The 27,104-nt window shown below is 41.7% G+C and overlaps 1 protein-coding gene across 1 annotated transcript in view; it reads left to right on the forward strand.

Moving 5' to 3' along the window:
• The window catches only part of LOC109916915 (serine/threonine-protein kinase MRCK alpha-like), a 323,123-nt gene that overhangs the window by 169,829 nt on the left and 126,190 nt on the right, over window positions 1-27,104 (forward strand). The window contains exons 14-17 of the mRNA XM_048596650.1: window positions 56-166; window positions 1,286-1,533; window positions 9,778-9,883; window positions 12,756-12,880. Coding sequence (XP_048452607.1) covers window positions 56-166; window positions 1,286-1,533; window positions 9,778-9,883; window positions 12,756-12,880 — 590 coding nt within the window. The remainder of the gene's footprint in view (window positions 1-55; window positions 167-1,285; window positions 1,534-9,777; window positions 9,884-12,755; window positions 12,881-27,104) is intronic.

Below are 27,104 nucleotides of genomic sequence, written 5' to 3' on the forward strand. Positions count from 1 at the left end.
TCCTGGCTGCTATGGAAATTGAGTATTATTCATAGTATATATTTCTCCCAACCAGTTGGATGTGCAGATGGAAAAATCAGCAGCAGAGGCATCCAAGGAGCGAAAACTGCGGGAACGGAGTGAGCAGTACACAAAGCAACTGGAAGATGAACTTGAGGGGCTCAAGGTGAGAGGCTGATATGAAAATTAAGAAACAGGTTCAATTCCTTGCATTGGTTTGTTTTTGGTTCTGTTGGTAATAGAGATTATGGATGAGAGATCAAGTGATAACTCAACATTTTCCAGAAATATGATAGAATATGACAATTCAAGGTAGATGTTAATGAATTGCAGAATAACACTGACATAGGTCTCGAGGAAAGGTGTTCATCACTTTTGGTGGAGTAGAGTAAGATTGAGGGACTGAACAACAAAAGAGAGAATATCTGTCACTGTTTTGTTTGGAATCATAATTTAAAGAATTGACAGTGCATTACTGACCAGGCTGGTTGAGTCCTAAAGGACGTTACTGGGTCTGGAGCAGGAAACAACAAGAGTGAAAATCATACTTGGCCTCTTCTTCACCAAGCTACCTGCTGAAGATGTATCTGTCCGTGTCAGTATTGGTAAGAGTGACCACCTCACAATGCTTGTGGAGATGAAGACTCTTCTTCATGTACCCTCTAGCATGATGTGTGGTAATAGTCACCATGCTAAGTGGCAGTAGATTTCAAACAGATCCAGCAGCTCAAGACTGGACTCCATGAGATATTGTTGGCCGTCTGCGGTGTTATACTCAAACACAATCTATGACCTCATGGATTGATATATCCCCACTCTATGATTACTATCAAGTCAAATGATCAACTCTGGTTCAGTGGAAATTGCAGCAGGGCATGCAAGGAGCAGCTCCAGGCATACCTAAATGGGAGGTGTCAACCTGGTGAAGTTACCAAACAGAACTACTTGAATGCCAAAAAGCATAAGCAGCATGTGATAGACAGAGCTAAGCAATGCCAAAACAGAAAGATCAGATCTAAATTCTGCAGTCCTGCATTCAGTCTTGAATGGTTGTGAACAATTAAACAACTGACTTGCAAAGGAGGCCCCAGACGGGGGAAAGAAAAGTTTCATCTCCTAAGACTGAACTGGTTGTTGGTGATTTTGGTTTGATAACTAAAATTAATAAAACTTAAAATGAAGTGGTGTATCTAATATTAGTCGTGATATAATCAGCAGTGTTGAATTATTTTGACATTGGGCAGTATGAGAACTGTGTTCTTATGTCTCTAAATATTTTTAACAGAAAAGGCAGGTTGGACGTTCCCCTGGCGTGAGCAGTACAGAGCATCAGCAGGAAGTGGCCAAGCTCAAAGCTGATCTGGAGAAAAAGATTGTGTTCTATGAGGAGGAGCTGGCCAAAAGGGAAATCCTGCACATGACTGAGATCAAGAACTTGAAGAAGGAACTGCGAGATGCAGAGGGACAGCATCTGACCCTGAAGAAAGAAATAATGATTCTGAAAGACAAGTTAGAAAAAACCAGAAGAGAAAGGTAGGATTCAGGTTCAATTCACTTTCTGTCTGAATTAAAAACTGCAGAAGGGCCTGGCTCCTGAATCAGCCGAGGACATTTGCTCAGTTCCTGTGGAGATCTCCATGAGGTTGAGAAGGAACACAAGTTTAGTTATGTAACACATTTCACATCTCAAACTGATACATTGGCCTTGAATGACTTTTTGAGGTGCAGTTAGTATCAAAGTATGAATCAATCAAAACCAGCTCATCTGGACAGGACATGCCATTTGTGTACCTGACAGTAGACTCCTAAAGCAGCTGCTCTACTGGGATCTCCTCCATCTGCAGAATTTTACTTTTGCTGTACTGGGAACATGATCATGACAGGAGACTTCCAGGAGGATAGCAGAAATACTTGAGGGATCTCCTGAAAGCAATCCTGCATGAGTCAAACATCCTGCTGACTGTTGGGATGACCCTGGTTTGTGACTGCCCAGAATGGAGATGGCTGATTCTGACTCAATAGGTGTGAAACTGGAAAAGCACAGCAGGTCAGACAGCATCCGAGGAGCAGGAAAGTCAACATTTCAGGCCGAAACCTTTCGCCAGGACTGGGGAAAGGGAGGGGAGCCCAGAAGTAAATAGGAGTTGGGGCTGGAGGGAGGGCAGGTGGGATGGTGATAGTGGATGCAGGTAAGAGGTTATGATTGGCCACTGGGAAGGGTGGAATGGATAGTTGAGTAGGAAGATGGACAGTTTAGGTCAGGTCAGGGAGGCAAGGAGGAGGGGTTGGGTTGGACATGAATAAGGCTGGGAGTGGAGGGATTTTGATGCTGGTGAAGGCAGTATACAGCCCAATGGCCTCTATATTGACTTCACCATCTTCAAAATCCCTCCACCCCCAGTTTTATCCCATGTCCATGCCCTCCCCTCTTCCCTTCCTCCCTGAGTTGACCTAACCTGTCCATCTTCCTACCCACCTATCCGTTCCACCCTTCCCACTGACCAATGACAATGACCCCCTGCCTGCATCCACCTATCTCAATCTCATCTCCGCCCCCAGACCTATCCCCCTCCATCTACTTATTTTTGGCTCCCCTCCCCCTCCCCAGTCCTGACAAAGGGTTTCGGCCCAAAATGTTGACTTTCCTGCTCCTTGGATGCTATCTGATCTGCTGTGCTTTTCCAGCTTGACATCTATTGAACCTGGCTTCCAGCATCTGCAATCCTTACTATCTTCAAGTGGCTGATTCTGGCAGTTGTCTGGGAAACACATAAACCTCTAATCAACCCACCTACTCAACACTAACAACTACCACCTGCCCCACATGTGTCAGAACCTGCAAACCATGCAATATACTTAACAGTCAACTCAGAACCCATCAAAATAGCAATGGGTCATCTTTGGTCCCAGTGGCCATTGAATCATCCCTGATATTGTATGTTTTCATTGAGTGAAGTGCATGAAATCAATGTCTATCTTATTCTTAGATAATCTTCAGTTTTGAGATTTTAAATTTTGCTTGTTGTTCTCATTGGAACTGTTTGTGTGAACCAGTCAGAATAATTTATAACATGCTATGGGGTATGGAGTTGTCGATATAAGGTGTTACTCAGTAATCAATAATGTTTCACTGACATTGTTCATTCATTGTTAAAAGTCTAATGGCTATACTGCATCTTGATATGTTCTGATGTAATTTATGATTTACGTTTTATTTCTGTTAAGCAAAAATCCTCTGTGTGGACGTTCAAAGTTCTAAATTAGTTGTAACTTCATGAATCATTTGATTTATGTCAGTGCAGTTCACAACGGGTGGTATGCTGATATTCAGAATAGGGTGGTGATATTACTGAAATTGTGGTGATATTTCTTCAGATTTCGATACCATAGAATCATAGAATAAACAACACAGAAGGAGGTAATTTAGCCTATCATGCCATTTCTGGTTCTTTGGCTATTCACTTCCTCTGTTCTTATCCTGTAGCCCTTTAAATAATTCCCCTTCAAGCATTTATCCAGTTCTTTTGAGTAAGAATAAAGTTCTACATAAAATCACTCTTGTACACCAATAAATATATTCATTATGAGGATGAGGATAATACAATATCAGGGATCAATTGACTGTAGGATGGCAGTTATTTTCTAAGGTTTTATGTCAGTACTCAGAGAAAAATTAACTAGTTTCTTCGGACAGAGAATTAATTTAAAAGTAGTAGAAATATGAGAATCTCAGAGTAATGAGTTATCTGGGACATGAAAAGGTAAATTCACCTATGGTATCTGATAGATTTTTAGACTTGAGAAGAGATTGTGGTTTTATGGGGTTACAGATTTTCACAGGACATTATTGTTATAGCTTATCAGGGTAGTGGTTTAGATATGAAGTCTTATTACAGGCAAGCATGCATTGGAAATTCAAGGCTACAATGGTGGAGTAATTGTGCTGCTGCTATGGTTGCAGACAACAAGGCTTTGTGCTGGGAAACTTCAAAGTGTAAGTGAAACTTCCCAATGTATTTGAGCTATGGTACCCACCTTGTAGAGTCTGGTCGTAGTTCACACTGTAGTTCATATAAAATATACACTACCCATATCAACAACAAGTTGCATTTACATTGCACGTTTATCAGAGTAAAATCTCCAATAATACTTCATGGGAGCAATGTTATCACAATGTTATTTGATATTAAGTGTATTAGGAGGCGAGGAGAAGGGACCAAGTACTTGGTCAAATACTTGTTTTCAGGAACAACTTTGACAAGAGGGAAGTAGAGATAGAGTTGCTGACGGAGGGAATTCCAGAGCTTTGTGCTTCACCAGCTGAAGTCACAGCTATCAATGATGAAGCAATTAAGAAATAGGCGTGAAGCTAGAATTGGAGCTGTGCTGGATCTCTGTGTTGTTGTACAACCAAATAAGCGCTTTTGTTGCATTGTCCATTCCCTAACCAGGAGTGCACACACATTTAAACTGGCCATGGAGGTTTAATACGTTTGACAAGGTTCAGCATGATAGACGTAATAGTAAAGTTAGATCACATGGGATTCAGGGAGAGCTTGCCAATTGGATGCAAAATTAGCTTCACTGGGTACTGGGTCTGCTTTTGTTTGCCATTTATATGAGCAATTTGGATGAGAATATTGGAGGCATGGTTAGTAAGTTTGCAGATGACACTAAATTGGCAGTATGGTGTACAGTGAAGAAGGTTATCTAAGATTACAAAGAGATATTGATCAATTGGGTCAATACACTGAGGAGTGGCGGATGGAGTTTACTTTGGATAAATGCAAGGTATTGCGTTTTAGTAAAACAAATAAGGGCAGGACTTATACAATTGATGGTAGGGTCCTGGGTAGCATTGTAGAACAGTGACCTAGGGGTTCAAGTATATAATTCTTTGAAATTTGCATCATAGGTAGACAGAGCTGTTAAGGCATTTAGCACAGATTGTTGAGAGTTCGGTTGTCATGTTGAGGTCGTACAAGACGTTGGTAACGCTTCTTCTGGAGTACTGTGTGCAGTTCTGATCGCCCTGCTATAGGAAGGATATTATTAAATTGGAGAAGGTTCAGCAAAGATTTACCAGGATGTTGCCGAGAAAGGAGGGTTTGAGTTGTAAGGAGAGGCTGGATAGGCTGGGACTTCTTTCACTGAAGCGTAGGAAGTTGAGGGGTGACCTTATGGAGGCTTATAAAATCATGACGGATTTAGGTAGGGTGAATAGCGAGGGTCTTTTCCCTAGGGTGGGGAAGTTCAAAACTAGAGGGCATATTTTTATGGTGAGAGGAGAATGTTTAAAAAAGGACATGAGGGACAACTTTTTTACACAATGTGGTACGTGTGTGGAGTAACCTGCCAGAGGAAGTGGTGGATGCGGGTACAGTTCCAGTATTTAAAAGACATTTGGATAAGTTCATGAATAGGAAAGGTATGGAAGGGTACAGGCCAAACGCAGGCAGGTGGGACTACTTTATTTTGGGAATATGGTCGGTGTGGACTAGTTGGACTGAAAAGTCTGTTTCCAATGCTGCATGACTCTGTGACTCTGAAAGCCATAAGTTGACACTTCTTCCATGCTAGAAAAATGTCCTGCTTCTGCTGTTTAGTAAACTCCCAGGTATCTGGCAAGCAAGGGGAATATGGGGTGCCAGTTACATGAATCTATGAATCTGCTGGTTGCAGCCAGAACTGCCTGTAATTAGCATCAGTGAAGTTTGATGAAAGGGAGAGAGAGAGAGAGAGATAGGACCAAACAGTCAGTTCCCAGGGAGAGGAAGCCTAGCTCCTCGATTCTGGATGTGGAGAATTGGATAACGGGGACTTTACTGTAGGTTGAGATTGAGAAGTCTCTGTTTTTGAAAAGGAAAGTTGGACTCATTTTCCAGGATTTTGGTCTGCAGTGCACTGAAGTACTGAGCAGCACCAAGAAAGTTTTGCTGTTTTTTCAAAAACAAAATGTGCTTGAGAATCAGAATATAGTCAGTCTGCACAGGAACCCCTTAAAGCTTCACCCCCCAAACCAATTTATATTAAACAAGCAGATTTTGCGCTGGTTTTAAAGGAGAAAACAGATTAGTATTTATATAATAATTTTCATAAACTTATGATGTCACAAATCAGTTCATAGTCAATTAACTCTTGAAGTGTTTTCGCTGTAATGCAGAAAATGCAGGAACCAGTTTGTGCAGAAGGCAGCCCTGCAAACACTACTGAGCTAGTGAAAAGATAATGTGTTTTATTGATGATGGCCAAGTGATAAACCTGATCCATTCATCCTGGATTTCTGTGATGCAGAAGCTGTTCATTGATGACAGACATTTTAAACAGCTGATAGGTCAGTTGCTCTTCCTCTCTCTACAGTCGCTGCTTAATTAGTTGATGTGGAGTCCAGAAGTGGACACATTAGTCCAGGTGAGGCTGAAAAATATTTTTATTGAAGCTATAATCTTGATTTCTTATTTATTAACCAGTGTTCTGTTCAGTGAACAATTCTAAAATAAATTATAAATTTATCCTTCAGTCAAAATTAATGCCTTAAAAAGTTCTATTACTAAGTAGAGCAGCTCAGATTGCCCATCACTGACCAGTACCAACTTTGGAGGAATTATCTATAGCAAACCTGAAGCCTGTTGAATAAGAAGGGACAGGGCAACATGGATGTAAAGTTGCCTGAATGTCAGGAAATACAGCATAATGGTGAGCCAGTAGACATTATCTATTTGGATTTTCAGAAGGCCTTTTACAATGTGCCACACAGGAAGCTGCTAAATAAGATAAGAGCACGTGGTTTTAGGGACAAGGTACTGACATTGATAGAGGATTGGCTGACTGGCAGAAGGCAGGGATTGGGGATAAGGGGGTTAAGATAGTAGCTGGCAACTAGTGGAGTTCCACAGGGTCCATGTTGGGACATCAACTATTCACGTTATGCGTTAACAATCTGGACAAAGGAGCTGAGGGCATTGTTACTAAGTTTGCAGATGACACAAAGATAGATGGAGGGACAGGCGGTGTTGAGGAACCAGGGACTCTGGAGAAGGACTTGGACAGGCTAGGAGGGTGGGCAAAGTGGCAGATGGAATACAATGTGGTAAAGTGTGAGGTTATGCACTTTCGTAAGAAGAATGGAGGTGCAGACTATTTTCTAAATGGGGAAAGGCTTCGAAAATCCGAAGCACGAAGGCACTCTGAAGTCCTAGTTCAAGATTCTCTTAAGATTGACATGTAAGTTCAGTTGGCAGTTAGGAAGGCAAATGTTAGTATTCATTTCTAGAGGACAAGAATGCAAGAGCAGATATGTACGGCTGAGGTTGTACAAGCCTCTGGTCAGACTGTATTTGAAAACATTATGCACAGTTTAGGCCCTAGATCTAAGGAAGGATGAGCTGGAATTGGAGGGGGTCCAGAGCAGGTTTACAATAATGATCCTGGAGTGAAGGGCTTTTCATACGAGGAGCGGTTGAGGACTCTGGGTCTGTACTCGATGGAGTTTAGAAGGAGGAGGGGGGTTCTGATTGAAACTTACAGAATACTGAGAGGCCTGGATAGATTGGTCATGGAGAAGACGTTTCCACTGTTAAGTGAGACTAGGACCTGAGGGCACAGCCTCAGAGTGAAGGGATAACACTCTATAATGGAGATGAGGAAGAATTTCTTCAGCCAGAGGGTGGTGATTCTGTGGAACTCATTGAGTGTAATTAAGACAGGCATAGATTTTTGATCAGTAAGGGGATCAAGGGTTACGAGGAGAAGGCACGAGAACGGTGTTCAAAACTTTTATTTTATTCATTAATGGGATGAGGGTGACGCTGGCTAGGCAGCATTTATTGCCTATCCCTAATTGCCCAGAAGGCAGTTATGAGTCAACCACTTTGCTGTGGGTCTGGAGTGACATCTAGGCCAGACCAGGTAAGAATGGCAGTTTCCTTCCCTAAAGGGCATTAGTGAACCAGATGGGTTTTTCCCGACAATCAACAATGGATTCATGGTCATCATTAGATTTTTAATTCCAGATATTTTTATTGAATTCAAATTTCGCCACCTGCTGTGGCAGGATTCGAACCCAGGTCTGGATTAACAGATCTCTGGATTAACAGTCCTGTGATAATGCCACTAGGCCATCGCCTCCACCATGCTTGAATGGCAGAGCAGACTCAATGGCCTTATTTTTCTACTATCTCTTATGATAATATGGTGAATAGTTGTTTTTTTACAACTGGGGGTATACTGTGGAGTTTCAAGGTTCTGAATGCAGACCAACGCTTTTCTTGCTCTATGCTAGTGACTGAGACCTGGACACACAGGACACAGTTTCAAAACCTGCAAATGATACAAAATGATACAAAGAAGTATTGTGCACTGTGAGAAGAATATTATAGACTTCATGAAACTATAGACAGATGGAATGGATTATCATGTGGCAAATGAAATTTAATACTGAAAGTTGTACAGTTTGGTAGAAAACGATAAGAGGTAACATAAAATAATAGATACAGCTCTGATGGAGAAACAGAATCATGCATGTCTGTGCGAGATGGCACAGCAAGTTGAGAAGGTTTTATAAGTGGGTTTTATAAGTAGAGACATAAAGTAAGAAACCAAGGATGCTCTGATAACTTTAATAAAAGTGTTGTTCAGCCTCAATTGGACTATTTTGTCCACATTTTGTAACTACTTTCACATCCCTATAGAGGAGATTTGATAGCAACATTTAAAATCGGGCTCCGGGTGATATAGGTAGGGAGAAACAGATCCCACTGGTGGAAAGATAGAGAACGAGGGGGCACAGAGTATAATTTGTAAAACAAGCAATGACGCCATGAGTAAAACCATTTTTCACAAAGCGAATGATTAGAATCTGGAATACAACACCTTTTAATATTGTGGAGGAAAGTTCAATCCAGGCATAGAGTCATACGGCATGAAAACTGGCCCTTCGGTCCAACTAGTCCCATTTGCCTGCATTTGGCCCATATCCCTCTAAACCTTTCCTATTCATGTACTTGTCCAAATGTCTTTTAAATGTTGTAATTGTACCTGGCTCGACACTTCCTCTGGCAGCTTGTCCCATACACGCACCACCCTCTGATGGAAAAGCTGCCCCTCAGGCCCCTTTTAAATCTTTTCCTTCTCACCTTAAACCTATGCCCTCTGGTTTTGGACTCCCCTATGCTGGGGAAAATACCTTAGTTATTCACCTTATCTATGATCTCCTTTGTGCTTATCATTCTTTGTTTCTAAGTACATATCCATTTATCTTTCAAAAGTTAATTTTCAGTCTGATGGCAGCCACTTTTTGGGCTTTGTCATGGCTTTGTCATGACAATAATAGCAGGAACCATTAACCAGGGATTGTTGCACTTGAATTATAATTGAAGGTAACAGGAATTATCACAATTGTAGGGGATGCAGAACAGTATGAATCCTTGGATCACATGTGCCTAACAGGTGATCATTGGGATTTCACAAAGGTGCTGTTCATGAGTACAATACAAACACATGACAGTTGTTAGATATGCCACCTAAACCTTTGGGACAGAATAAACAAATTGATGTAAATGTTCAAAAAGTTCAAACTCTTTCCCTTGTTCTTTTTAATCTATTCTAAGAAGTACACTCTATATTGTAACTAACTTCTCATTTTTGTATTTATGGTTGATTGGTGCCACAAAAGCACTCTTGACAAAGTGATATCTTCCATTTAAGGTAAATAGTGGAACTAGGTTATAAAAAAAATTAACTGCTGCATATTTGAAATAAATATTTTCTTTAAAATAGTCAGAATGAAAGGGAAGAATTCGAGGGAGAATTCAAGCAAAAGTATGAACGGGAGAGGATCATGCTGAGTGAAGACAACAAGAAGTTATCAACTGAACTTGATAAGGTGAGGCTGCCCTGGGGTTCTGGGATTTATTGTATCCATGTGGTGACTGTTTCACAAAGCATGAATTACTGAAGGCCCTTGAGCTTTGGATAGAAAGGCTTTGTCACTCCCCACTTTGAATATTTCTAGTGAGTGGTCTGGGACCCCAGCTAATCTTTTTTCTTACATTTTCATGTTGTATAATATTTTGAATGTGAAATAATTGGTCCTTTGAGGCTGATTTTCATTTATGTAATGCAATTCAGACGAAAACATCATTCTTCACAAAAGTGTCCTTTGAGATGTCAGTCTGAGGAAATTGATGCACACAGAATGTGAATGCCCTATTATTGTTTCCATTCTCTCTCCGTCTAAGCTCAAAAGGATTGTTTATCTATTAAATGTTAAAGTCAATCCTTAGAAGATTAATCCTGAGCACACATTCAGGTATCAAAGGGTTATTGAGAAATTAGAACTGTTCCTTTAGCATGTTAAATGTAATTTAGGTAATGCTAATCTTGTATGTGAATTGCATATGAATTCATGAAACTTTAAAAAATAACCCTTCACTTCAGATGATTTCATAATTAGAATTTAAAATTCTATAATCTTGAGCTTAATGATTTAATCAGAGATGACGATCATTTTAATTTGCTGCCCAGAAGCAGTATACGGATTCAGTCCAACATCAAGTGCATCTCAGAAATGCAGTGAGAGTCCAAATACATTGCATGTAACAGGTTCTAGAAGGACATATTTGGGAATGTACTGCAGAAGGAAAATCACTTGAACTTGAGCACATAGTTGGTGCTTATATTGCAGTACCTAGGGATGACTGTAACAATGTAGATTCCATCCTTCAAATTGCTGATGCCTCACTCTCCTATTATAGATGGTGCATGGAGAGTAGAATGCCTCCTCTTGACCCTATTCATCATTCCTCCAAAACATGTTTTAGTCAGCTACATAAAAATACATTTTTTTAATTACCTATTCCTGAAACGTGGGTAACACATCATGGCTTTACTGCTCATCCCTAGTTGGCATGAGGTTATTCAGATAAAGTATATAATCTGGTTAAGGAGTCACACATGGGCTATCCAAGTCATGACATTTTGTGGTTTGCACCTTTTGTTGGAACTCATGATTATTCTGTTGAAGGGCACACATTGGATCCTTACACTTCTTTACCGGTACTGACTGATCTATGTAATTTTAGAATTTGCTGTTTTTATTCATCATGGATCAATTTTGAGAAAAGACAAGAGGTCGACATCCCCAGTATTATGCTTCCGTTCCTGTGAATGTTATCTTACCTTAGCTTCTCCCTTTGAATTTTCTCAAATGAATAACAACGTTCATTAATATAGCACCTTTACCTTTAAATATGTCCCAAAATGCTTCACAGCATTATCAAAACTTAACGCTGAGCCAGATAAAGAGATATTAAGATGGAGAGATTTTAAGGACTACCTTTAAATGAGAGGGGGAAAGCAGAGAGGGTTAGGGGCGGAAAGCTTATAGCTTTCACTGCCACTGGTAGAGCATTTAAAATCAGGAACACTGGAGGAGTGCAGACATATCTGAGGTTTGTTAGGCTGGAGAAGGTTACAGAGATAGGGAGGGGTAAGGATGGCTTTGAAAACAAGGGGGAGAATATTAAAATCAATATGATGTTTAACCACAAGAGAGGGTAGCTTATTGAGCCTATATATAATAGAATGGCAATGAGTATTTGTTTGAACAAAGTCAGCAGATTGTGGGTGACTTCAGGTTTATGGAGGGTGAATGAGCATTTTCACACAAGCAGTTGGGAGAGAACACATCCTGAGTGAGACAAAGCCAGCGTGAGTAAATATTTCTGGGCATTTGAAGCACAGTGGGAATTTGATGTGGAGGGGAAGAGATGCCTTTTGCTTTTCTTTCTGTGATTTGTAAGGGCTATACTTTATAGTAGTGAGGGCTAGGGACTAAGGGCCCGAGAGTAATTGCTAGTATTTGATACTAAACATTTACTAAAAGATTTAATTTAAAGGGGTAATTCATAGAAGAGAAGCTTAAAGCCTTGATGTGCTCTTCCTGCTCTTTGTGGGAACAAGGGAATATTTCCATTGCCCAGAGCCAGCATGTATGCAGGATGTGTCTCCAGTTTCATCTCCTGGAAACCTGGATTCCTGGGTTAGGGAGCTGAAGCAGCGCTGGGGACACTGTGGATCATCCACAAAGCTGAGAATATCATTGATAGCATGTACAGGGAGGTGGTCGCACTGCAAGCTAAGACTCCACAGGCAGGAAGCATTTAGGTGACCACCAAGCAGAGCAGTGCAGGAACCCCCTGTGGCTGTTCCCCCAGCAAAGCAGATAGACTGCTCTGGGTGCTCTGGTTTAGGAGAATGGCTTCTCAGGGAATGGCAGCAACAACGAAATTCTTTGTGCACCACAGATGGCTCTGCTGCACAGGGGGGGAATAAAATGTGTGAGAATGCAGTAGGTACAGCGGATGCAATTATACGGTGAATAGACAGGCATTTTTCTGGCTGCAAATGAGACTCCAGGGTGGAATGTTATCTGTCTGCTGCTAGGGACAAGGATATGTCAAAGCAATTACAGAACATTCTGGGGTTGTGGGGTTATGGGGAGACAAGTGGTGAACAGCCAACGGTTGTACACATTGGTACAAATGAGATTGGTTTAAAAACGTGGGATGAGGTCCTAAAAGCAGTACATGGAGAGTTAGGAAGTAATTTGAAAAGTAGGACCTCAAAGGTACTAATCTCAAGATTATTACCAATGTCATGTGTAGAGTAAGACTAAATCATGAATAAATCATGAGGATCGAATTGAGTAATGTACAAACTGATTAGTAACAACTTCTGCTTTTGGTGTCATGCAGCTCACTATCATGTTTGAGAAGCTAAGTGCAAGCAACAAACAGATGGAGGAAGAGTTACGTGACTTAGCAGAGAAGAAGGAGTCTGTGGCACATTGGGAGGCCCAAATCACGGAAATCATCCAGTGGTTAGTCCTTTTAACTGATTGTTAGCTATGTACAGTTTAAAATATGCTGCTTAAGAATGTAGGAGAAAAACACTATTCTTAGTTTTTTTAAGAATGCTATTATTCTGGAATTCTATTATCAGCAAAAACAGTTTTGCAGATATAATGTAAATAAAAAGGCAAATGTCTATATAGTTCATTACACTCAGGACTCCCGCTTATTGGTCACTCTCAGGGACTCCGCTGTCGTAGGTCGCAAAGCATTAGATAGGGACTTTCAAGAACTTGAACCCAGTTAGGCTAAAGTAACATGGATACACACTCAAGGATGGTGGGTGATTTGAAGGTACAACCAGGGTGATGGTTTTCCCTGAAACTGCTGCTCTGGAACTTCTGTGTGTTAAAGCTTGGATATGTAGGCAATGAAGAATAGGCTCCCAAGCCAGATTTACAGACTTAAGCTTTCAAATCAAGACACACAGTCCATGTTGTACACCTTCATTCAGCAAACACACTCAGCTTGCTCATACATTTGTGGATATTTTACTAATAACCTGTTCAGAGATATAATGACACACTTCTGTAGCAGGTGGGACTTGACCCTGAGCATCCTGGCTCAGACGTAAGGACACTGCAACTGTACCAAGAGAGCCCCTACAACTAATATTATTCATGTTAACCAACAAACAGCAACATGCTTGTCATATGAGGATACTAAAGTAAAGTGACTTTTTCTGCCTGCTTTCAAAGCGGGCACTTTCCATGCCTCGTGCCACTACACTACAAAAAAACACTGCTCCAAATATGTTACAGAGATAGTAGGAACTGCCGATGCTGGAGAATCTGATATAACAAGGTGTAGAGCTGGATGAACACAGCAGGCCAAGCAGCATCATAGGAGCAGGAAAGCTGACGTTTCCGGTCGAGACCCTTCTTCAGAAATGGGGGAGGGGAAGGGGATCCTGAAATAAATAGGGAGAGAGGGGGAAGCGGATACAAGATGGATGAAGGAAAAGGTAAGTGGAGAGGAGACAGACAGGTCAAAGAGGCGGGGTTGGAGCCAGTAAAGGTGAGTGTAGGCGGGGAGTTAGGGAGCAGATAGGTCAGTCCAGGCAGGACGGACAGGTCAAGGAGGCGGGATGAGGCTGGGATCAGATTGCAGATGGCAGAAGTGTCGGAGGATGGTGCATTGGATCCGGAGGTTGGTGGGGTGGTACGTGAGGACGAGGGGGATTCTCACTTCCGCTATCTGCAATCTGACCCCACTACCAAAGACATTTTTCCCTCCCCACCCTTATCTGCTTTCCGGAGGGACCACTCTCTCCGTGACTCCCTTGTCCACTCCACACTCCCCACCGCCCCCGGCACTTCTCCCTGCAACCGCAGGAAGTGCTATACCTGCCCCTACACCTCCCCCCTCACCCCCATCCCAGGCCCCAAGAAGACCTTCCACATCAAGCAGATGCTCACCTGCGCATCTGCTAATGTGGTATACTGTATCTGCTGTTCCCGATGTGGCCTCCTTTACATCGGGGAAACCAAGCGGAGACTTGGGGAATGCTTTGCGGAACACTCCCTGGACTGACCTATCCCCTCCCTAACTCCCCACCTACACTCACCTTTACTGGCTCCATCCCCGCCTCTTTGACCTGTCTGTCTCCTCTCCACCTATTTTTTCCTTCATCCATCTTCTATCCGCCTCCCCCTCTCTCCCTTTTTATTTCAGAATCCCCTTCCCCTCCCTCATTTCTGAAGAAGGGTGTAGACCGGAAACGTCAGCTTTCCTGCTCCTCTGATGCTGCTTGGCCTGCTGTGTTCATCCAGCTCTACACCTTGTTATATCTGCTGCAAATATGTGTTTTTGTTTATTTAACCTATTTTTCTAATCAGCCAGTTCAGAGACGTTATTACACACTTCCGGAGCAGGTGGGACTCTCGGTCCAGGAGTAGGGAATCTGCCTTTGCACCACAAGAGCGCTCTGCTATGTATGCGATATTTTCTAATCAACCTGCTGAGAGATGTTTATGTTACACCTCTGAAGCAGATGGGACTTGAACTTGGACCTTCTGGCTCAGAGGTAGTGACAATACCACTGTGCCACAAGAACCCTCCCTCCCCTGTATACGTGAGCATCGCCAAATAATGCCCATTACTTGAGTACAAATGAGCTCTAATTGCTGTATAATTAACAACCTTATAATCGAGGCCACAGTGCTGGGAGGTGGAGGTGCTTTTGTGGGATGAGTGGCTATTAAGTATGGTAGCAGGGACACCAAGTGAGGAGGAAAAGTGATGAGGGGAGGGGAAGAGGAGAGTAGATGACGTGAGCAGAGGTGGAGAATGGGTGAGAGAGAACATGTGACAGAGTGGGTGAGGGAGTGGAGCAAGTGGAATGGGAGGTGTGGACAGATGAAGTGAGGGGAGAGGATATGGTTAGAGTGAGAGGACAGACGAAGTGGAGGAACTGAGAGAAGAGGGCATGGGGAGGAGCGTGGGATTGGGAGGGGAAGAGGGAGAGTGGGATCTTTGAGGAGACACATTTTCAACTAAAATGCATGTGCACTGAACAGTGATCTGGGACTGGAGGTGCCTCGAACTAGACAGGCTGCTTGGAACATCATGAAAATGTACCAAATTTTAACATGTCAGCTGCCATGGGGCAAAGAATGTAATGCTGGCGGGAGTTTTAGCCCATTGTGTACAAAGAAAATTTAGAAGGAATATTGATCAACTCCAAACCAGCTACATGTCAGTAGATTCACTCTGACATATCGAGAAGCAGTTGAGGCTACTGAATACAGCAAATACTATGGGCCTCAGACAGATTCCTTTCCTCTGTTACATATCTAGCAGTCAGCATTGGAGCAAAAATATACAGGAGACAAACATACTAGTAGGAAATCAAGACAATGCAGATAATAACGCTCTCTCTCTAAGGGATACCTAAGCTGTGTCCTTATTTTTACCTCCTCCTGTCAGAATACAAGCAACTCTGTCAATGCACATCAATTAAATGTATTGAATTTGCCTTAGAATCCCAGCTGAGAAAAGCAAGTGTGGAGATGAGTGACTGAAAGGATTTTTGAAAACAAAAATTACCCACTCAGTGAATTTCAGTTTGATGTTAAAGGAAAGCTCCCTGTTGGTCACGGGCTGCTGATGTTTAAACATTGATCACACTGGCTTGGCCACCACATTACTGCCAGCACTTTCGGAAATAAACACGCTCTTTACTGAAGCACATTTTGTGTACATCTTACTGAAAATAAAGAACCCTTCTGCACAGGGATTATCTTATTGTGGGATTACTGGACTCAATCCAAAAACTAAACAGCCGTCTCAGCAAGTGAAAACAGATGTTAGAATAGTCGCATGTTAGATTGAAGGGGGTGCAGTACAGAACTGTGGGATATTTATCATATTTGAGGTTTTACTTTGAAAAACAATTCTGCAGATTCACTTCTGTATTTCTTCCAAGTGTGATATCCATCTTGTTGCAAATGTTAAAATTAATTCTGATCACCTAAATAAAAAGCTTTTTCAGTCAGCCTTTCACTCTCTAAGAAAGCCCTGAGCCCAGTGCAGAGTTTTGTTGGAGACATGCTGCCTTGAATTCCACCTCCCCATCTCTCCCCTCCATACTTTTGTATTGGAGTGGTTGTTTTAACCTATTAAGGACTTGAAATGTTTGCTTAATTCAAGTAATAACAGCATTTTATATTCCATTATATGATTCTTCCTTTGCATATTGCTGGAACAAGAGACATGTTCAGCTAAGCTTTTTGTCTTATAGAAATATAGGAACTAAAAGGAGGAGTAGGCCATTTGGTTAACTTTCAGTCGTCAAGAAGGTGACAGGAGATGTCATTCATAGTGCTATAAAGTGACACTTCCAAAGAAGAACAAAGGAACTAGGAGCAGGAGTAGGTCGTCCGGCCCTTCGAGCCTGCTCCGCCATTCAGTAAGATCATGGCTGATCTTTTCGTGGACTCAGATCCACTTACCTGCGTTCTCACCGTATCCCTTAATTCCTTTATTGTTCAAAAAAATATCTACCTTGTCTTTAAAAATGTTTACTGAAGTAGCATCAACTACTTCACTGGGCAAGGAATTCCATAGATTAACAACCCTCTGGGGTGAAGAAGTTCCTTCTCAATTCAATCCTAAATCTGCTCCCTCTAATCTTGAGGCTATGCCCTCTTGTCCTAGCTTCACCTGCCAGTGGAAACATCCTCTCTACTTCTATCTTATCTATTCCCTTCATAATTTTATATGTTTCTATAAGATCCCCCCTCAATCTTCTGAATTCCAATGAATATAATCCCAATCTACTCAGTCTCTCCTCATAAGCCAACCCCCTCAACTCCGGAATCAACCTAGTGAACCTCCTTTGCACCCCCTCCAGTGCCAGTACATCCTTTCTCAAGTAAGGAGACCAAAACTGCACACAGTACTCCAGGTGTGGCCTCACCAGCACCTTGTACAGCTGCAACATAATCTCTCTGTTTTTAATCTCAATCCCTTTAGCAATGAAGGACAAAATTCCGTTTGCCTTCCTAATTACTTGTTGTACCTGCAGACCTACCTTCTGTGATTCATGCACAAGGACACCCAGGTCCCTCTGCATAGCAGCATGCTGCAACTTATTACCATTCAAGTAATAATCCTTTTTACTATTACTTCTACCAAAATGTATGACTTCACATTTATTTACATTGTATTCCATCTGCCAGACCTTTGCCCACTCACTCAATGTATCTATGTTCCTCTGCAAAGTTTCACAGTCCTCTGCACACTTTGCTCTGCCACTCATCTTAGTGTCATCTGCAAACTTTGACACCCTACACATGGTCCCCAACTCCAAATCATCTATATAAATTGTAAATAATTGTGGTCCCAACACCGATCCCTGAGGCACACCAGTAGTCACTGACTGCCAGCTAGAATAGCACTCATTTATCCCCACTCTTTGCTTCCTGTTAGTCAACCAATCCTCTATCCATGCTAATACTTTACCCTTAACACCATGCATCCTTGTCTTATGCAGTAGCCTCTTGTGCGGCACCTTGTCGAAGGCCTTTTGGAAATCTAGGTACACCACATCCACTGGGTCCCCATTGTCCACTTTGCTCGTAATGTCTTCATAGAATTCCAAAAGATTTGTTAAGCATGACCTGCCCTTCATGAACCCATGCTGTGTCTGCCCAACGGGACAATTTCTACCAAGATGCCTTGCTATTTCTTCCTTGATAATAGACTCAGGACCCATTTCTGAAGAATGGTCTAGGCCCGAAACATCAGCCTTCCTGCTCCTCTGATGCTGCTTCGCCTGCTGTGTTCATCCAGCTCTACACCTTGTTATCTCAGTATCATCAGTTGGCATTTAAAAAGAAACCATCTGGTTTGTTCATGTACTTGAAGAAAGGAAATCTGTCATCCTTAGCTGTTATTCTTTACATGCAGTGTTGACTCTAAGCTGCTGCACATGATGATCAGCGTGCCAATGACATTTGCAGCATTGACTTGTGGTTCTGGACATCGCTGGCACACACAGACCTCCAGAGGTCTACGTAAAAGTATAAAAATTATTGGGAGTTTTGGAGCCAAGCAATAATCATTTCCAATAAGAGGAAAACTACCCATATCCCCAAGTCTTTCAATAGTGTTACCATCACTGAGTGCCCCATTATCAACATCCTGAGGGTCACCAGTGACCAAAAACTAAACTAAGCAAGGGGTGAAAGTTTTTCAGGGGTAAGCAGAAATGTGGAGTAACCAGAGGAACATTGATTTTACTGAATGTCAGAAAGATCCTGAGGGGCCAAGAGGTCTATTTCTGCTCCTAATCATATGTTCATTTCCAGTAACCCCATCAATGTCTTAAATTGAAGATCCATTATTTTTAAACTGTGTCCTGTAAACTCTCCAACAGAGGAAAGGATCCCTTCAGCATCCACCCTGTCACCCCTGAACATCATGTGTGTCTCAATAAGATTACCACTTATTCTTCAAATTGCCAATGGATACATTCCCAGTTTATTCATACTTATTTCTTAGGAGAATTATCCCTATCCCAAATTTCAATGAAGTGAACCTTCTTTAACCTGCTTCTAACACATTGAAATCCTCTTTTAAATAAAGTGACTAAAACTGTACACAGTACTCCAAATGTGAAATCACCAACCCCTTTGTACAATTGTAACAGTTCATCCTCACAGCTATATTTCATTTCTTTTGCAATAAGCAACAACATTCTATTTGCCTTCCTAATGACTTCCTGTACCTGCATACTAACTTCGTGATTCATATCCAAGGACATCAAGTACCCTCTCTACCTGAGTCTGCAGTCTGTCTCCATTTAAATAATATGCTTCTGTTCTGAGCCTCCTGCTAATGTGGGCAATTTCACATATTCCTCCATGATACCCCATCTGCCAAATGTTTACTCAATTACTTAATCAATCATCAGGTCAAATACAAATTTCAAAAGAACACAACAATTTATGCTATAGAAGCTAAGGATGTTAATGGTTAAAAAGTCAAGTTAACATACTGAGGATTGTTCAACAAGTTCTGCCCAGTCTCAGAATCATATCTAACAGGAGATGTTTTGTTTTGGGTTTGCACATGTAGGCTGATGGAGATAACACGGTGTGGAGCTGGAGGAACACAGCAGGCCAGGCAGCATCAGAGGAGCAGGAAAGCTGACGTTTCGGGTCGGGACCCTTCTTCAGAAAAGGGTCCCTTCTTCAGAAACAGGTCCCCATTTCTGAAGAAGAGTCCCGATCCGAAATGTCAGCTTTCCTGCTCCTCTGATGCTGCCTGGCCTGCTGTGTTCCTCCAGCTCCACAGTGTTATCTCTGACTCCAGCATCAGCAGTTCTTACTGTCTCTAAGTGAGTTATAACCCCACTGCGAAGCCCCTTCTAGGGAAGCCCACCTTGTAGAAGTTATCCTCCTCCCTCCGGAAAGACCTCAGTGGATCTCTGTCCCACTGCAACCCTCTGGTAATCTGTTTGGCCATAAAACCGCTCGACCACGTACTGAAGCAAACCAGGTACTACAGCCACATTTCTGTTCTCAGTACCTACCTATGGAACCGGATCATCCCAAATGGACTGCAGTCTACATTCAGGCCATCCCAATTTGGCCCTGACCGCGACAACTGCTACATACAGAACATTCAGATCCTCCAAAAACGTTTTTCTCTGCAGCTCCTCAAGCACACGCCCTCAACAATGCGCCGGCATCTTCTGGCCCTACACTCAAGCCTACCCCAGCTCAGAGCCTCCCTCTCCCAGACCAGCCCATTTCTGAAGAAGGGTCCTCACTTGAAATGTCAGCTTTCCTGCTCTTCTGTTGCTGCCTGGCCTGCTGTGTTCCTCCAGCTCCACACTGTGTTATCAATGACTCCAGCATCGGCAGTTCTTACTATGCCTAGGCTGATAGAGTACAGTCGTATTCTAGTGTGATCAAACAATGTAATATAGTGTTTGATTCAATAGGCCAAACATTGGGATGTAAGCCTATGAATTTAGTATCACACCAACAGTGAAATTTGTATAGCTCCTTGCTGTATTATGTGATAAGCAGAATACTTTTGGACTGACAGTAGTATCTTATTAATGGAAAATACAATTAATGTAGTCACTAAATGGTAGCAATGTAAAACCACTTGCTTAACCTGTTGTTCAATTTTCTAGTAACTGTACTAACAACCAATTTAAGATCCTCAGACAAGCTCATAACATAACTTATTTACAGTTGCTAGAAGCAACATGCATACAATCGCAGGCACATATTTTATGCAAAAAAAAAAGTTATGTTCAAGCCTTGCACCTTGTTTGAATGACCCAGGAGCTTGGGGAACCTGTAGTTTTACATGGCTTTCTCCATGACAACAGCTCTGCTAAACAGCACCGACTTGCCAATCAGTGCCCACCTTTTTCTTCTTATAAATAGTTATGATCATTTGAAATTTGGCATTGTTGCATTTGTTCTAGCGAGTGAAAGATGAGAAGTTTCAGCAACATGTCTTTCCTTTCAGCAATGATTATTTTTATTCATTTTTAGGACGTGGGTGTCACCTACTGGCCAGCATTTCTTGCCATCCCTAGTTTCCCTTGAGAAGGTGGTGGGTGAGCTGCTTTCTTGAACTACTCCCTCCACCTGCGGTAGGTTGACCCACAATGCCATTAGGGAGGGAATTCCAGGATTTTGACCCAGTGACAGTGAAGGAATGGCGATATATTTCCAAGTCAGGATAGTGAGTGGCTTGGAAGGGAACTTAAAGATGATGGTGTTCCCATATGTCTGCTGCCCTTGTCCTTCTAGATGGAAGTAGTCGTGGGTTTAGAAGATGCTGTCTGAGGATGGATGTGGTGTAGGTCATATGGGCTGCTTTGTCTTGGATGGTGTCAAGCTTCTTGAATGTAGTTAGAGCTGCACTTATCCAGGTAAGTAAGGAGTATTCCATCATACTCCTGAGTTGTGCCTTGAACAGGCTTTGGGGGCTCAGGAGGTGAGTACCTGCCGCAGTATTCCTAGCTTCTGACCTGCTTTTGTAGCCACTGTATTTACGTGATGAACCTAGTTGAGTTTCTGGTCATAGGTAACCCCCAGGATGTTGATAGTGGGGGATTCAGTGATGGTAACACCATTGAATGTCAAGTTTTGTCCTATCAAGCAACTAAATTGTTTGTCATACCTTGCGCTGTACTCACTTGATAGCAGTTTTGCCTCTGAACCAGAAGTTTGTGGGGGTTGAACCCATTATCCAGCCTGATGCGTCCTTCTAGTACTGAAGGAGAGCTGCACTTTTGGAGATGCTGTTTTCAGAGAGGTGGGAGAATACAGCTCTACCTGCTTCCATGCTTCAGGTGAATGTTTAAAAAGCCCATGGCATTCTTCAGAAATTAGCAGGGAGTTCTCCTGGTCTCCTGAGCAACTTTACTCCCTCAGCTGAAGTAGATTAACTGCCCATTCAGTTTGTTGCTAATTGTAGGATCTTGTTGTGCACAACAAAGTTGCATTAAGATTGCTGGTGCTTATCCAACAAATAAAACCAACTGCACTTCACAGTACTTCGCTATGGAAAGCGTTTTGCAATCTGTTGCAGTGCCATACCTATGCAAAATTCTTTTTAAAAGCTTTAATGTTGTAATGAATGGCTGGCACAAATGGAATATTTCCAGCAAGATTTACAGCACAGAATTCCTGTGTTAGTCCCAAGTTCAGAATTGGTTTAATATTAGCTGTTTTATTTGATAAGGTGTGGGGGTGGCAGAACTCAGCCATAGAAGCGTTATTCATATTGATGTAGCATCCTAGGAGGTCTGAACAAGTAAGCACAAAGTATTCTATGAGGAATAACAAAAGGTCAAAGTATCCTTCAAAATAATTAGATGCAGGTTAAGGAGAATGTAATGGAAAAACTTGTTTCAGTTTGGTTTCCATTTGTTCACTGCTGAATTATGTTTCAACCGACACCTTGACTAGATGTGGAGGTAATGGTCTAGTGATATTATTACTACACTTTTAATCCAGAGACCCAGGTAATGTTCTTGGGACCTCGGTTTGAATCCTGCAATGGCAGATGTGGAATTTTTTGCAATAAAAATCTGGATTTAAGCATCTAACAATAACCACAATATCATTATCGATGGTCATAAAAACCTATCTAGTTCACTGACATCATTTCGGGAAGGAAACTACCATCCTTACCTGGTCTGGCCTATACGTGACACCAGACCCACAGCAATGTGGTTGACTCTTAAGTGCCCTTTGAAATGGCCTAGCAAACCATTCAGTTGCATCAACTGCTTGAAAGGTAAGAAAAGGGATGAAGACAGTACATGGCTTGCAGTGGCTCAAGCAAGCAGCTCACCACCACTTTCTCAAACACAACTAGGAATGGGCAATACGTGCTGACCCAACCAGTGACGCCCATGCCCTACGGGTGAGCAAAAGAAATGCATTCCTCTTTGAAATTAGCCAGTGTAGATTTGGATATTTTAAATGTGACAGACAATGGATGGCATTTGAAATATTTGTAGTGAATTTGGAAATGTAAAATTTTGTAATTGCATGCATCTTCAGTTTACAAGCATTTTGCAGCACACTAGTTATTGAGCAACCTGTGTGCTTTAGTGCAATGTTAATTTCATTGGTTATAAAATAAGTCTGTTTTACTTATTAAAGATACAAACTGGCACATGACACTGAAACCTGTAATTCCTCTGTTCATAGCGGCTCCAGTCAGGGCTCAATGATTTAGCTTTTGTCATCGTTGAAACATAGTTATCTACTGCCACATTGTGATCGCAAGGGGTTTTGCAGCCATATCCAAAAATCTGCCTGAAAGTCATTGGCTACAGCGCAGAAGAAGGCTTTTCAGCAAATCATTGCAATACCAATCCTCTTCAAGAACTATTCAGCTAGTCCCCTCGTCTTTTCCTGTGGCTCTTTCAAATATTTGAAAGCTTGTTAGTGGATTAGGCTAGGTGTGTGTTTTTGTTCTGCCTGATACCTCATATTTTGGCACAGACATACCACAGCCAAGTGTCCTGTTTCTATGATGTTAGCCTCCTATGATTTACGTGAATCTATGATTCTATGAAAGCCATAGTTGAATTTGCATCACCACACTTGTCAGTCCATTCCAGATCCAAACCACTCACTGCATAAAATTAATGTTATTTCTGATACTTTTGCCAGTCACCTTAAATTGGTGTATTGCTGAAAGAATACAGGTTTTATTAAAGCTTTCCATCTTGTACTTATCAGGCCAATTCTCACAAAATATCAAAGTAAAGGGAAAACAGCATTTATGCTTAATGAGAGGAGGATGCTAATTGGTTGGCAAGTGGACCCTGATTGGCAGAGACATTGCAATGGCAAAGGCACTAGTTAACTTTGACTGACAGTTAATTGCGAATCTTCATTTAAATTTTAAACTGGGCAGGTTGACTTTGAATGGTCCAGGTAATGTCCTGAGAAATGAACCAGGCTATCATTTATTTTGTTGAGTGTTGGGATTCCTACAGATGCACTCACTTTAAATTTATCAGCAACATCATAAATAGAGCCCGAGTTGTTTATTCATCATGTAACCTAGATGTTTAAACAAGGTCCATCAACCAATCAGATAGGATAATGAGACGGATCAGAACATTTCTCGCTGTTCATTGTGGAGATGTTTGAACAGCCTCAGGCTACCACATTTGGTCCTCAAAAGTGCTCAGTCTACCTCAAATTACCCTGGAAGGATAAGGTGTCAAAAAGTTTTGAGTAACAGATGCAGCATGCAGTGGCAACATGAGTGGTGCTGACTACAAACAGATACTGATGTCAATCTAAAAGAGTGTTCTATCACACAAATGACTAATGTGCTATGTAGATTTCATTGCCAGTGTGATACTAAATATGAAGGCCATACGTCCCAAGTACTGGCAAATAGTATCAAACAGAATGCTTCGGCTGTGCACAACCAGCAAGATACTGGCTGTACCCACCAACCTGTGCTTGCAGAATGCTGAACACATGTTCAACATTAGATGTGATTCGGTGATTGGGTAACATGAGCTAAGCAATCCCAAGTGGGAGAAGAATTACATTGACAACCACTTTAAGATTATCTGTCTGGCTCGCAATGTGGCAATACTTGTGTATACTGGAAGTTACATGTATTGATACCCAGGGCCTTAAAGAACATCTACACAGATTATGTCTGTTTTAACTCAACAAAATTGGTAGCATTTGTTTTCAGATTTATTTCTCAGGGCAATACTTTGACCAATCAGAGTCATCACACCTAACTCAGAATTTAAACAAAACTTGACACTTAACTGTCAGTCATCATTAATTGGTGTATTCTCCATGGCAACACTTCTACCAATCAGTGCCTCCCTTGCCAACTCTCCTTTTATTCCTCTGACATTGATATTTCTTACAATTGTCCTGATGAATGCAAGTTGAAAAACTTGAACAGAATGGGTCTTTTTCAGCAGTGCTGACATTCTGTATTACTCTGTAGGTCACAGTCCTCTGGTTTTTAACCCTATCTCTAATGGGAACAGTTTCTCCCTATCTAATCTGTCCAGTCCTCTTTGTGATTTTGAATGCCTCTATCATATCTCCACTTTCCCTTCAGTTTTCTAGAGAGAGGAGCCCCAGGTTCTTCAATCTATCCAAGTAACTGAAGTTTTCCTGCACTCTGTCCAATACCAAAACATTTCTCCTAAAGTGTTATCTAATTATGCTCCAGTTAAGGCCAAACCAATTATTTGTACAGGTTTGCTATAACCTCCCTTCTTTGCACTGTCTGTGCCTCTGTTTTTAAATCCCAAGATTCCCTATGCTTTATTGTCCATATTTCTGTTGTATCCCACCATTTTCAATGGACTTATGTGCATACCCCACAGGCCCTCTGCTCCTGCATCCCCTTTAGAAGTATAATGCCTCTTTTCTTCCTATCGAACTATATCATTGCCCACCTCTCTGCATTAATTCTTTTCAGCCTGTTTCTTCTCATTCCATCAGCTTTGTATGTCCTGTCGTGTTCTCACCCCATAATAAAATTTAGGCCACTTACAGCAAACTTAAAGGCTCAAGTAATAGGCTAAGGAGTCTGTTTCATGCTGCAATATGCAATGGCTACCCAAACAGTAATTTTCACTATTAGCATGCTGCTGTCAGTCCAAAATGCTTTTGTGATAGTTTCTTAGAGCATCATGTTCTGTAACCAACTAGAGAGTAGACTACATCAGACCTGGTATTGTGACAGGATTAATAAATGACCGCAGAGTAAAGGTAGCAGCAGTCATAACATAATTGAATTATGTATCAAGTTTGAAAGGGAGAAGAGTGGACTAAGACAAGTATTTTAAGCTTAAATAAGGTTGACTATGTGGGCATGAAAGCTGAAACAGCTGCAGTGAACTGGGATACTAGGCTAGGAGATAGATCAGTAGAATGCTATTAGGGAGGGGGTACCAAGATTCTAACCCAACAACAATAAATGAATGGCAACATATTTCTAAATCATGATGGTGTGTGGTTTGGAGCGGAACTTGCAGATGATGGTATTCCCATGTTTGTACTGTCCTTCTCCTTTTAGGTGGTAGTGCATGGCAAGTTTGAAAGGTGCTGCCTAAAAAGCCTTAGCGAATTACTGAAAGCATTTTGTGGATGGTCTGCAGATTGGTATACTGAGCTACTGAGAGTGGATGTTTATGGATGTGGTGCCAATCAAGTGGGCAGGTGTCAAAGTTCTTGAATGTTGCTCAATCTGCACTCATCCAAGCAAATAGGAAGTATTCCATCACGTTCTTGACTTGTAGCTTGTCGATAGTAAGCAGGCTTTGTGGGTCTGGATGTGAGTCACTCACTATAGGATTATGTAGCTGGCCTGCTCTCATACCGACAGTACTTAAATTCAGTGGAATTCAGTTTCTGATCAGTGATAACCTCAGGATATTGATGGTGGGGCATGCAGTGATGGTAATGCCATTGAATGTCAAGGTGTGATAGATTTTTGTTAAAGGTACTCATTTCCTGGCGTCTGTGTAACGTGAATGATACTTGCCACTTGATAGACTGTTTCTAATTTTTATGCTTACTCAGTACTCTTGTCTCCTATATATAAATTTATTGCATTGTTTACAATTTGGCATTCTTGGATTTATCCTGATCAGTACAAGGCAAAAAAAGACTTGACAACATGTCTCTCTTGTGAACAATTTAACTGTTTCATGATACTGTACTGAGACTATCATTCAGTTCCAACTTCATTAATGAGCTTGTGGTCACAGACCATTAGTTTGTGGCCCTATATTTTTAGCCGAGTAACATAACCACAATACCACAATTTCCTTTCTATGAGAAAGAACTTCTTGGTGTCAGCCGTGGATTCACCTCTTACAATGCCTCTTACTGCACTGTTATTTGGCCTAGCCATTCTATGCTGGTGTTTATGTTCAACCCCAGCTGCCCCCACTCCTTCCTCATCTAACTTGCCATCTATTTCTTTGTCGTTCAGGTACTTACTTAATGAACATATCTATACTGTCGGTTTCAACCATTCCCTTTGGCAGCAAGTTCCACACATCACTTCTGTACTATAAAGTATTTCCCATATTTGTGTTTGATATCCTTGCAACTAACTTCAGTCATGATTACATAGCCCAACACTAGGAGTAAAGTTTCTCTTTGCTTCCTTTCCTCACCCTCATCTTCGATACATTAA

The sequence above is a fragment of the Rhincodon typus genome, chromosome 5, assembly GCF_021869965.1.
Source record: "Rhincodon typus isolate 14 chromosome 5, sRhiTyp1.1, whole genome shotgun sequence".
Lineage (NCBI taxonomy): Eukaryota > Metazoa > Chordata > Chondrichthyes > Orectolobiformes > Rhincodontidae > Rhincodon > Rhincodon typus.